Source organism: Sminthopsis crassicaudata, chromosome 3, assembly GCF_048593235.1.
Source record: "Sminthopsis crassicaudata isolate SCR6 chromosome 3, ASM4859323v1, whole genome shotgun sequence".
NCBI classification, from domain to species: Eukaryota; Metazoa; Chordata; class Mammalia; order Dasyuromorphia; family Dasyuridae; genus Sminthopsis; species Sminthopsis crassicaudata.
Window position 1 is genome coordinate 454192487 of NC_133619.1, and position 14322 is coordinate 454206808.

Genomic DNA, 14322 nt, shown 5'->3' on the forward strand with positions numbered 1-14322 from the left:
TCAAAAAACTTTTCTAAATTAATAGAAAAATAGTCTCTGATTACCCACACCATTAATCACCAAAGTAAGAAAAAGCAGGAATAAAAATATCATTAACAATCAGAGAAAAAAATTATTAAAATAGGGTTTCTTTCTAACTCATTCAATTTGCTATTATTTGGATAGATTTAATACATGCATATATCTGTATTGAATAATTTGTATCTGGATCTTGCAGTTTCAGGAGATGTATCCACCAAGAAGCATTACTGTTTAACACTGGGATGTTGTTGTTGCTTCATTTTTGGCTCTTTCTCTGGCCAAGATTTTAAATACCAGTTTATCAAATTAGCTTGAATTGAGTGATAGTTTAGTGTTGCATACTAATGAGAACGAGGCTCCATTAAAACCAACTGATGTTCATCTTTATGCAAATTAGAATTTAGATTTATTAGAGGTAAAGTGGAATTTTTATAATTCACTTTTTGTTATATTGATGTTTCCTTTTTTTGTCTTTTTTAAAGTGATGGACACTAACATAATTTAAAAATTCATAATCATTTATTAAGCATTTTGATGTGAAAGGCACTGTGCTAACAGTAGTGTTTTTTCTTAAATGGACATTCAAGTTCTTGTGTTATTTATTGACTACATATATTAATATGTACATATACTACATGTATTAATATTCACCAAAAGTCTTATGGATGATGGGAGATTATAACAAGAAGAATAAAATTTTCAAACCACAAAAGTGTCTTATTTCTGGTCCTCATTCAAGACTTCAAAGATTATATCAAAAAAGGAAATTGCTTCATACTGATACAGTTCACTTTATGTCTTTCCTCAAAAAAAATCAAAGCATTTTTCTTGCTGTAAACTAATACTTCAATCATATGACATTCCAGAAAATAAGAAAAAGATAAGTAAGACTGGGGTAACCGAATTTAAAAGAACATAAATCAGAACCAAGGACTGTACTCCTTATGTCAGCAATCTTTAGGAATGATTAGAATAAGTGTTTCACAAAAGAGTATCATCACAACTGTTTCAGAGTATTAAATGCATCCTTATCAATCAGATATTTCTGGGGCACTTGTGACAGAGATCATCTTGTAATAATTAACACAATTTATCATTACAGCTTTCTTAATCATATCTTCCAATTTTTTTTGGATATGTCTCCCATCAAATATTAAATTCTATACATTATTCTCTCCATTTTCATAGTTTACATGTATGTATGCATGTATGTGTGTGTATGAAATCAACTCAATTTTTCTTGCTTATTTACAATTTCATTTCCCTTGTAACTAATCACTGATAAATTTCACTGTTAAGAACACTAGGGCTTAGAATTATTTTGTTCTCCAGCAAGCAAAGTCAAAATGTCCGTGTGGCTAATTTAAAATTCAGCCTAAAATTAAGGGTCTTGTAATGACTACCATAGAACCTAAAATTACACTGGCATTTGCATTTCCCTAAGGAATTAAAAATACTCCTTTTTACTAGATGATGATGTGCCTTTCTACACTCTTCCATTATAGAGGTTGCCTAAAGTGCCATCACTAAAAGTGAAGCAGTTTTTTCAAGTTTCATTAGAATTCTAACAATTCAAAGGTTACAGTGCTTTTATCTTTATTTTCCTTATAATTTAATATTCTGTTGAATTTCTTCTTTTAAGAACTAATTAAACTATATTACCTCACATGACTGCTGCTTTTAAATTATCTTTCTTTTAACTCAATTTTTCATTTTACTTCTCTGTCTGAATTCCATTTTGGTCACTGGTATTCTTTTTGGTTTTCCTTTGTTATTCATTAATAGCCCTTAAAATAATCTACTAATTCATGGCTTCCAATTTACTTCCAATTTTACAATTTTTAATTTCTAATCTGCTTTCAGTTATCTCTTTGTTGCTCTGCAAGTTTTCTTTTCTCTAAATAAAATATTGTTTGATGCTTAAGTTTCTAAAAAAGAGAATAGCAAAAGGAAGAGAGAAAATGGAACAAGGAAGAAAACCTTTAGAACAATTCTGAAGAATTAAGAGGAGGAAATACTAAAGGGTTTTGTGAAGGAATATCAGGAGAAAAGAAAGAGACAGTGAGTAATATCTCAGAAGTCATGTTAGGTATAATTAGTGCCTGACCACTGGCATGGTTCTTGAGGGAAGGAAAATTAGAAGTAAACTCATCTCTTCCAATCTCTTAGTGCTACTGTGGATCTGATTATAGCTGTAATTATTAGTTACTTTTTTCAATTCTTATGGATTCTATCTGAATCGCTTCGTACTTGTGGCCATGACTCTATCCTACATGCATAAACATTCTCATTCTGGGCTAGGTCTGATCTATATTAGTTTATGTTTAATATTTTAACTAAATGATACCCAATTGGATCATTTAACAGAAGGAAATTTTGCTACTCAATAAGAATATGTATTTAGGATGCTTTGATTGATTCTCCTGAATAAAGCCTCTTGCCTTGGAGGCACTCACTGTGGTCAAGCAGTCAACCACTAGAGAGCTCCTGAAGCTCTCTCTATATAAATTATTTTTGTGTTAAGGTGAACAGGAAAAAACATTAATACCCTGTCTGAACGTTTATTCTCCTAAGTCAATGAAATCTTGAGGAGTTTCAATATCTATTTAGGAAAAATTAACCAGAATTTTAGGATGTCTTTCACCATATTCACTTCAGTGAAAATATAGAGGTGGGGAGCAGCCAGGTGGCGCAGTGGATAGAGCACCAGCCCTGAATTCAGGAGGACCCGAGTTAAAATCTGGTCTCAGACACTTAACACTTCCTAGCTGTGTGACCCTGGGCAAGTCACTTAACCCCAGCCTCAAAAAAAGAAAAAAAAAAAGAAAAGAAAAGAAAATATAGAGGTGAAGGAAATAAGTTCAGTTAACTTAACAGCAGGATGGTTATTCTATTGTATTTATTCTCATCACTTTTACTTCTAAATATTTAGCAGTACTGTTTTATTATCTAGGACTTCCACATAATCTGATAGATATTCTTACACCATCTGCTTCCATTAAATTCAGATTCTCCAAATCAAGAGGATCCAAGAGTATATTTCCTCTAAACTACCATATGATACTATTTCTACTCACTTTGATCTCTTAGTCTCACAATATGCAATATCTCTCCTATGTGAATATCAAGATAGAAGGAGAGTATATTCAGGAAGATATGGTCAAAAAGTGTCACCTCAGAGAGATTCACTTGCTTAAGGATTTTGAAAAGGTCACTGGATTGATGACCTTTGAAAACGCAATTTTGGTATCATGGTAATGGCAGAAGCCTGGTTACAAAGTATTAAGAAGTGAGAAAATGGTGACAAAATGACAGATTTGAGTACAGGAAGATTTTTTAAAGAAACAGAAATGAAAGAAAGGACCGAGAAAGAACTGGATGAAATAGATGGATCAACAAAATATTTTTTTTTGTTGTTTTTGGTTGTTTGCTTTTTTGTTTGTAAAGAATTAGGGACACCTAAGTGGATAAGAAGGAGTTAGGATTGAAGATATATGAATCAAAAAATAACTATAACTATTGGAATAAACTATATCCACTTATTTTTTTATTTAATTCTCACTTTCAAAAGATATACTTTTCAAATAGTGTTTATCAATTATTTTTGTACTTAATTGCTTTAAGAAATGGATTTATTTTAAATTATTATTGAATAAAATCAATATAATTTCTATATTTAACTCAATTCAAAGAATGAACCAGAGGGGTTTTACAACTTAAGGGGACTGAGGCAGAACAGTTAAAGAAACTGAGATAGAACAATTCAGGGAAACTCAGTCAGGACAATAAGGGAAACTAGTGAAGAGAAACTGAGGTAGAACAGCTCAAGGAGACTGTGGCATAACACTATTGTTCAAATTTTAATTCTCCATCTCATACCTAAACAAGTCTTCCTTTTCATAAGATAAAATAGACAAAAGAAGAATCATAAAGATTGAAACTTTTCTGCCCCACTTTCTTTCAAGGCAATTTATATGTAAAGATATCTGTTGTGTTTCCTATTTTAAACTCCAAAGCAAAATTGATTACTTAAGAAAGTACATAGAGAAAATGGCAGAGTATTGCGAGTTCCATAAACTTGTCATTTTTTTCTACAAAATTTGATTATTTTCAATGATAAAGTGGGAGAAAGGGAGATATCTTACCAAAAGAAGGAGATTCCCGTCCATCCTCTAATCCCGAATCTCTTTCTCTATCTCTCTTTCTATGTTTATGTCCACGATGTCTATGACGTCGGTGACTCTTTCTTCCTCCCAAAGGAACATGGACTCCAATAAACAATGTACGGTGACCTATGTTAAGAAAATAAGTGCCCAAGTTAAATTCTGAGATTTTTCTGAATACAGAAAATTGCACCAGTGCAGATGGCCTCTAATATAAAGATCTCATTATTACATGTGAAAAACATTACAAAATCCTAACAGAGGCAGACAAAAACAAAATTAAAATCCCCACAGTAATATTAGTCTAATGTAACTCCATGGTTTCTAAATCTCATTCAAGGTATACATACTACTATAAATATAGCATTTAAGCTTCTTCTAATGGTCTACCATTCAAGTGAAAAGTGAAAAGCTTCTGTTAAATGCTTGCAAACCAGTAATGTGCACAAAAAACCTCCAGATTCCACCAAAAGGGAGAAATAAATTCCTGGGGAAGGGAATGGTAAGAAACCGTTCATTCTTCTTTTCACAAGATGTAGATGCTGCTTCAGATGTGTTTTGAAGGGATACTTGGAAGAAAGTCTTAAGAAAGTAGGTAGAGGTGATAGGATGTAGCATCATTATCATAAGCAGGGAAATGTCTTTATTTGGGTCAGAGAGAGTACATGTAAAAGGTCCCCCATAAATGCAGCTCCTATTACCAGACTAACAATTATAGTACCAACTAAAATCTTACATTCTATAGGAAGCTTTCCCCAATTTCTCTAATTTCATTCAATACATTAATTATTTCCTGTTTATCCTATACAAAACATTGCATGCTATTGTAAAGTCCTTGAGGGCAGGGCCTGTCTTTTGCCTATTTTTGTATCTCCAGGATTTTGAACAGTGCCTGGCATAGAGTAAACACTTAAGGAAGGAAGGAAGGAGGGAGGGAGGGAGGGAAAGAAGGAAGGAAGAGAGAGAAGGAAAGAAGGGAGGAAGGAAGGGAGGAAGGCAAGAAGAAAAGAAGGGAGGAAGGAAGGAAGGAAGGAAGGAATGAAGGAAGGGATTTTCCAGTTTGTGGGCCAACTTTATTCAAATAGGTTGTTATTTGTCCTTTGTTCTCAAAGAGGACCATGACATCAGGGAGGTGATGCCAGGACATGCAGGTGAATTGGATTTTTAAGTAAGTGAGGGAGGGCTGTGCAAGGTGACCTGTCTTACTTTCCCCTTCAGAGCCATTTGGGTCCACAATGACTGGAGATGGACCTGGATGCAATGGGAGATCTTGGCATTTTTAAGCCAAGATTTTCAATAGATCTCAGTTTTACAGAGGCTATACCTATCAGGTGATTAAGGCTAAGCTAGCAATTGAGGCAAAAAATCTCCTTTCTTTACCTAGGCAAAAAAAAAAAAAAAAAAAAATCATGTAAATAAATAAATGAATGAATCTGGGAAAGGAAGACCTTTAGGGTTTCTGGCTAAAGCAAAAATGAATGCTATTTACATTCGATCTGAATCAACCAGGACTCAAACAATGATCAAATGGGCCTTGGCCTGGGCTATTGGTGGCCAATCAAGTTTTTCCTTTTCTTTTGCATCCCAAAATATATTGGGATAAGCCTGGCTAGATTTCTTAAGGACCATACCTCAAACCAAAACCAATCTGATTCTCATTGATTAGCCACCAATAGGTCCCAGGACAGGGGAAAGTCACAAGTTGGGGGTCTTAAGGTCAGAATTCATAACAAAATTTGTGAGAATTCAAAAGATTTCATATAAAATGATATTTCAATATTTTCAATTTTAGATAAACTTAACTAGATACTTTTTTTGTACTTGGTAAACAAACATGCTCATTTAGAACTATTTACACTTCCTCTGTAATGAAAAAACTACGGTGTCCTTATGAAGCAATATTGTCTTTATGGCCATAAACTTTGCTGGAAAAGCTTGGGTTTCATTATTCAAACAATGTGGGTGGAAGTGTGTTGCTGAGCAAAATCAGCAGCTTCAAAACATTTTAATTATGTAAGAGGGTAGCCATAAAGTAAACAATTCCTTAAGGTGGGCATGGTGAGTGTACATTGAATGTTTATATAATGCCTAAAGAATGCACTGAATCTGAGGTGGGAAGGGGAGGTATCATTGTGACTAACAGAAAGATTCTATTTTCTTTTATTTAGCTGATGCGGGGAAGGGGACGTGTTTTCTACTATCCAAAAGAACTGTGTCATTGTGGTAGGATTTTTTCTTTCTCATGAAATGAACATAACCCAGCTAGCACATAATTACTGTGTTGCCGTAGCCATTTAGACCTGCCAATCATTTGAAAAGGTCAAGTACATGAAGCCGAATAAGCCACGTGATTTTTAATCACTGAGAGACTACCAGAGGCAGAAAACCCAGCAAGAAACCATTTGTCACAATAGATCAAAGAACCTCGAGGCTGACAGAAATTCTCTCCAGAGAGAGAAATAAGAGAGAGGAATATCGGAAGAAGAGAAATGGAGAAAGAAAAGAGAAGCTAATAATGGTATTCCCCTAGCAACTAGTGCAATGATTATTATATAGGACTCTCCTTGAAGTCAGAAAGATCAACATTTGAATTCTACTCATTACATAAGCCTGGAGTCAGGAAGACTTAGCTTTCCTAGTTAAAATCTGGTTTTTGATGCTGCCTAACTATGTAATGCTGGGCAAGTCACTTAACTCTGTTTGCCTCACTTTCCTCAATTGTAAAATGATATAGAGAAGGAAATGGCAAACCACTCCAGCATCATTTCCAAGAAAACTATAAATGAAGTCACAAAGGATTGAACAGAACTGAATAGCAACAACAAACAAAAAAGCCATGGGTATGTAAATACAAAAGTGAGACAATAAATGTGGAAATATAACATTAGTTGTCAAAATATAATTTACTTAACTTTTTGATAGTCAACTATCCAAATGTAGGGGAGAAGTAGTAAGAACCATGGGATGGTTAAAGAAAAGCAAACTAATTTTTGTTTTAAAATTTTCAATTGTATCTCAAACATGATTTTCATTCTAAATTTAAAGTTCTACATGGATTCCAGGTATTATTATTAATCTCCATTTTTCAGATGAGAAAACTAGACTAAAAAAGAACCAAGTGATGTGCCTAATGATCACAAAGCTAGAAAGTGCCAGAGCTAAACTTAGATCTGAATCTCCTGTTTCCAAATCCAGCACTATTTCCAATGAATCACATCACCTCTTGGGTCCCTTGCCCATCTTGAATTCCTGCCCAGGGCTTTTTCATCTCTACTGTGCTGACTTGTCCTAGTAAAATATTCTAATATTTTAAAAAATTAGAAATGAAGAACTACAGGTTTCACACAAAAGATGCCATGTTGGATATTTTTTTAAAACAAAATACTATAATTGGCACATGTGTAAGCAAACATGTTGACAATAAAATGAATTTGATTGGATAATAATTCTATTTTCTTTCTCATTTTAAGGCTCCTTAGTTTGTAAAGTTTCTAGAGCAGCTCATTGTCTAAAATTCAGCATCCCAAAATGAATTTTTATAGAAATTTTAAAAAATTTACAAACATTTGTGCTGTTCTATGGTCAGCATCATGGCAGATATAGAGAATTACAAAATGTATTTCCTGCCCTCATGGTTCATATAAACTAAGCTCAAAAATTGTTAGATTTGGAAATGACCTTAAACACTATTGAGTCTAATCTCTTATTTTTACTTCTAGGAAAGTAAATCCAAGAGAGATTTTATAATTTGTCCAAGGTCACTCAGCAAACCAGAAACAAAGCTACTATAAAATTACAGGTCTCTTGATCCTAGTAAGTCCCCTACCCCCTCCCCTTTTTATTGGAAAGGGAACTAAGATATGAAATAACAGTAAGGTAAAAAAAATCCCAATATGAAATTGTGTGGTAGAAATTATAAATTCTGTAGGAGCTATGAAGTAAAGATGATGAAGTCTGGAGAGACTTTAAAAAATGTTTAATGGAGATGGCTACTAGGCCTTGAAAAATAAATAGGATTTGGCTGAGTGAAAGGAAGAGGAAAAAGCATCACATTTGGGGTACATACATGAGCAGAGAAAGAGAAATGAGAGTACTGAAGAATTAAAATGTGATATATTAATGAAGTCCTTTCTTCTTTAAAAATCTAATTTAGGAGTCATCTTTTTCATGAAGTCTTTGTCTATCCTTTCTCCTCCTACACATATTACATGTGAAAGATCTCTCCTTTCTAAGATTTTTCACAATACTATTTCTGACTATCTTTTATATTTCTCATTATTTGATCATTCTACTATTTGTTCGTGTTTCAAATTCACTACCCATTAAACTCCAAGGTCCTTAAGAGCAGGAATAATCATTTTTTACCTTTTATTCCCAGTGTCTTGAAAACAATAGGCCCTCATACATATTTGTTAAGTGGAACTGACAGGATATATACTTTTTAAAAATCTAAATTGTACCATTATTTTAACATTTTTTTATTGGGGAAGAAAAATGCTTTCCTAGATATGTTTTTCATGAAACACAAAATATTTAGTTTAATTTAATGATATTTATTAAATAGTTCTATAACTCTGACAAAGTGTAAGCTTTAGTTTTATTCTAGGGAAATGGGTTAGAGAATGAGTAACAAAATCAAACTCAAAATTATTGTGATAATTTAATTTCTGCAGAATCTCTCTCACATTCTTTAATGCATGTCAGAATGTGTTAAAAAAGCTAACAGCATGATATATGAAAAAAAAATGGATGAAAGTTATGGGCAGAATTTGAGAATATGAGAAGTTAAGAATGATGGCTTTTTAAGGAAAGAAATCCATGAGAAAATATGATAGGAAGTAAAGTAAACATGATTGGGGGGGGGGAATCTAGAGAAATAAAAGAGTTAAAACATCTGTAAGAAAAAATGAGGAAGCTTAGAGTTACTGAAAACATAATTACAGATGAGCAATAGATAATTTGGAAGGAAAGGGAAGGGAAAATTAGGGGGATTCTACCAGATGAGTTCTACAGGATGTGAAATACAGAGTTAAGACAGAAAAATAAAAGACACATGGGAAAGCTAGCCCAATTAAAAAGGAGTTTGGGAAAAAATGTTAATATGTGATTGTAGCCCCAAAGAAGAGCAGGAAAAAGCTGAGAATCAGTCACCAAATATTAGTCACCTACACTACACTAGGGCAGAGAGGTGGCATAGAGAACAGGAGTCCAGGACTGGAATCAGAAATACTCCTCTTCCGGTGTTCAAATATGGCTTTAGACACTTATTAGCTGTCTGACCCTACTTAAGTTATTTAACCCTGTTTGCCTCAGGTTCCTCCTTTGTAAAATGAGCTAGAAAAAGAAATGGAGAACTCTAGTAGCTTTGCCAAGAAAATCCCATAACCAGCACACTATCTACTGCACCACCTAACTACACATAATTTTTCTATAGGATTCTCTAATAATCTCATTCTTTTATTTGTATATCTTATCTCACCTTAATATAAACAACCATATGAGGATTTATAGATGAGGACACCAAGAGTCAAAGTGACTAAGTCACTTGCCTCTATGGTAATACAGCTACTAAAGTGCCAGAGGCAAAATTCAAATCCATATCTTCTTGATATCAAGTGTTGCACTCTCATCTCATTGATTTTTACTGCTGCATATCAAGCCTTTACTCTTCCTAGGTAGACACTTATTCTCCTCCCCATAGCATCATCTATTCTAGACTTTTTCTTCAAGTCAGTCATTTCCATTTCTTCTCTGATCAGAAGAAAACCTTCCTCAGGCATTAATGAAAAAAAAAAATTGAAGTCATCTCTCAAGAGAGTTTCTTCTTCTCAATGATTTCAATACTTCAATTCTTCTTAACTCTATCCCTAGTTCTTTCCTTTTTTGCTTCAATCTCAAAGGTGAAGTCCACTACTTGTGGTCTAGATCCCATCTATTCTCATTTCTTCTAGGAATTTAATCCTTTTGTAGTTCAGTTTTTTTGATTGGATCTCACTCTGTGAGCTCATGGACTATAGCATGTCATGCTTTTCTATTCCCCATTATCTTCCTGTCTTTTTTATTGCTTCCAATTCATCATTTGTCCATTTCATTCTCTGCTAGCCTCTTTTCCTTTTGCCTTCATTCCCCCCCCCCCCCAACATTAATGTCTTTTCTAATGAATCCTGTTTCCTCATTATGTGGGCAAAATATTTAAACTTCAGTTTCAGTATGATTCAATCTCATTGTTGCCCGAGGGACTTTGAAAAAAATCTTCTCTAGCAACATAGTTTATATGGTGCTCAGCTTCCTTTACAATCCAATTCTCAACGCCATACATTACTACTAGAAAAAAAAAAACACATTTTTAACTTTATGAACCTTTTTCAGCAAGGTGACATCTCTTCTTTTCAGTATGCTGTCCAGATTTGTCATAGTTTTCTTGCTACTTTGGCTTCTTTGTAATTTCTAAGTTTTCTCATTTGCTGCTCTCCCCCCCCCCCCACAACACTCTGAATTCATCCATTCTCAAAAAACCTTTGACCACACAATGCCCTCAAGTTGTTATGCAATATTTTTCCTCCCTTTCATAGCCAAATTCTTAAAATTTATCTATATTCATTTATTTCATATCTCTGCCTCCCACTCACTTCTCAATCTCATATAATTTGGCTGCTTTACTGACAACTCTACCTCTCTCTAATGATCTCTTTACTGCTAAATCCAATGGTTTTTCTCATTCCTCTTCTTTCTTAACATCTCTTGTAATACCTGTCACTGTTGCCTGTGCCATTCTTCAGAATACTCTTTCCTCACTGAGTTTTCTACTCTGTTGTAGTTCTCCTACCTGACTAATCTGATTAATCTGCCTCTGTCCTATTATAGGATCGTCATTCCTCTTCTGCCCCCCCATATACAAATACTTCCCAAGACCCTGTTCTAATCCTTTTTTTTTTCTCTATCATCTTTCTTGACTATATCACTGGGTTATGTAGCTTCAGTCATCATTTCTAAGGTGACTCCCAAATCCACATAAAGCTTTCTCCTGAGCTCTAGTCTCACATCTTCAAATGTTTTTTAGAATGTCTACTTGGATGTCCCACATGTCTCAGACAGATTTCCTCTAAACCTACTCTTGTGCATAATGTTCTCTTTTTTTCTGTCAAAACCATGAACATACTTCTGAGTTCCTATGTTTCTAACCTTTAAGTCATCCTTGATCCTTCACTTTCATTGTTCTCCCTATTCAATCAGACACCACATCTTTCACATCTTTTCTCTCCTCTCCACTCAACATTAAATGTCCCCATATTACTTCTTGCCTAGACAATTGCAAGAGCTTCCTGATTGGTCTCCCCATATCTACTCTTTTCATTTTCTGCTACATTATATAATCAATTGCCACAGTGATATTTTTATAACAAAAGTCAAATCATATTATTCTTCCTTATCCTCAATCATTTACGAACAATTTATGCTTACCTATTGCATCTATGGCAAAATATAAATTTCTCAATTTGGCATTCACAATTTGATTCCAATTACCTAGGATGTCCCTAACACACTCTGCTTTCTGCCAAACTGACTTCTTTGTAGTTTCTTAAACATAAGACTCCATATTTTTGCATATGCTGTCTTCATGCTTAGTAATCTTTTTTTTTCTTACCCTGACCAGCTGAAATCTTAATTTCAAGATTTAATTCAAATACCACTTCCGACAAAAAGCCCAGATTTCTTCAGTTTTTTAGAATTTGTCCCATCCTGAATTTATTTTGTATTTGTTATATATTTTGCATTTAATTTTATATATATATATATATATACACACACACATCTTCCCTCGATGGCATGTAAGCTCCATGAGGGAATTTTTTCATTTGAACCTTCAGCACCTAGCACAAAGCATGACACATAATAGGAAGATGAGAGAATATATCAAAGGAGAAAACACAGAGGATGGAATAAATGCCACCAATTGCTTGTCAGGAAAGAAATATTCCTCAAATATCTCCTCTCAATCACTTTTTTAAAGCCAAAAAAATTAAAACTTTGGTTTTCTTTTATTTTTAATAGCTTTATTAATAGAGTATTTTTCACAGAAGATATAGAAAATGGAATTTGTATTTTTATATCATACAATTATTCATATTCCATTTCCTCCCTACTGGTAACGGCACCAAAAAAATCACAGATTCCAATTGCTGGAACTTTCTAGCAACAGTCAAGACTAATTAAAATGGGGCAATAAAAGTATTGCCTTTGATATTGTTCTGGAGTAACCAATCTTTTCCAGAATTTATATGTGACATACCTTTAATATGAGTCTAAGCAAACATTTAAAAATATTTAACTATTAAACAAAGGAAGTAGCATAGTAAACATCTCCCTTTAAGGAGCTACATTCCAAAAAATGACTTCTAGAACCATAGAATTTCAGCACTGGAAGGGATAGTCCCCTCATTTTATAGATAAAGCCAGTAAGTCACAGAGAAATTAACTGACTTGTTCACTGCTTACACAACCAATTGTAATACAGCCAGTCATGGAACCTAAGATGATGTTCTAGCCATTGCTTTTCTCTACCAAATTTTTCTGACAAGGTGCATCTAATTATTCTAGCCTTTATTTTGGCATTGTAAACACCATCTGCTAATATTAATGATCATGTCTGCTACTGAATTCTCCTATCCCTACTAGATTAAAATGAATACTTATTGGTTTATTATTCATTTATTCCATGAATTTAACATCTTAAGACTCTTGAATCCTCTTACTACCTCAGTTTCCTCATCTATAAAATTGAGAAAATAATTGCATCTACTTTGCAGGGTTGTTGTAAGGATCAAATGAGATAATATTCGTAAAATATCTTGCAAACCTTAAATAAATATTATTATTATTACTAATGTTATTATTTATTATAATTATAATCATGTATATCCATGGAAAACTATATATATATATATATATATATATATATATATATATATATATATATATATATATATGGACTTTAATCATGGAATAGCTTTTCACTAAAGTGAACTCATTTCCAGATGAACTCTAATAAGTCATTCTTTCTTTAGTAAGGTCCTTGCATTTGGATGTATATTTTGCAAGAATATAGACTAGCACAGATAAAGAAAAAAAATAGGGAATAGGACTGGATAAAATTCAATTGGATGAAATAAAGGGGATGATCTTACTACCTTCTAAATTTTATAATGCAAAAGACTAGAAGTCTGGAGGTTTAATGGGAAGGCAAAGAAGGTAGTAATTTGTCTTAGTACTCAATCCTTTGTGCCATTTCTCAGATAGCAGCCAGTACGTTCTGTCATTGCTAATTCCTCCACATTTTCCTTTCTTTGCTTCCTCATTTTCTGAAGTTCTGACTATTTAAAAATCCCTCAGTTAACTGAATATTTTTACTGCTATTTCCTCCACTGCCTCCTTCAATTAAGGAAAGGAAATAAGCATTTATTAATTACCCACTACATATATATATATATATATATATATATATATATATATATACACTGTACTAATAAATACTCTACAATACTTAATTTAATTCTTACAAAAACCCTGGAAGAAAGATGCTACTATTATTCCCATTTTACAGTTCAGAAAATTGACTGATGGCACCTAAATGGTTTGATAAGGGTTATACAACTACTAAGTATCTGGAGCTATATCTGAATCAGGTTTTCAGTACTCTATCATGGTGATATTTAACTGCCTCATAAAAGGTGTCGTATAACTCCCTGATAGAGTCATAAACAATAAACAATAAACATTTATTAAGCATTTATTTTGTGTTAGATCACTATTATAAACATTGGAGGTAGAAAAAATAGTGAAAACAATTTCTGTCCTCCATGAGCTTATAGTCTAACAGATACAATAAAATGTATACGTGACACAAGGCATAGATCCTTTCTTAATCTCTCTGGCTTGGTTCATTTACTCATGTTGCCATCACACCAACAGCAATGGGAATTCCAAAAATGGTCTACTAAGAAGTGAATATGACTCAAAAGTTCTTAGGATCCCAGTGAATAAGCCACTTGGGGGTGGGATAAAGTCCTATTTTTTTTTACCTGATGTCCTTGAAATGGGTTTCTCATTTAGACAAAATTAATGATACTATTAGTTTTTA

General features: G+C 33.3%; 1 protein-coding gene across 8 annotated transcripts in view; it reads right to left on the reverse strand.

The window, feature by feature from the left end:
- Positions 1 to 14322, reverse strand: part of SLC4A10 (solute carrier family 4 member 10) — a 357517-nt gene that overhangs the window by 182884 nt on the left and 160311 nt on the right. For all 8 annotated transcript variants that reach the window (XM_074303280.1, XM_074303281.1, XM_074303276.1 and 5 more), the window contains exon 3: positions 4167 to 4313. In XM_074303280.1, coding sequence (XP_074159381.1) covers positions 4167 to 4313 — 147 coding nt within the window. The remainder of the gene's footprint in view (positions 1 to 4166; positions 4314 to 14322) is intronic.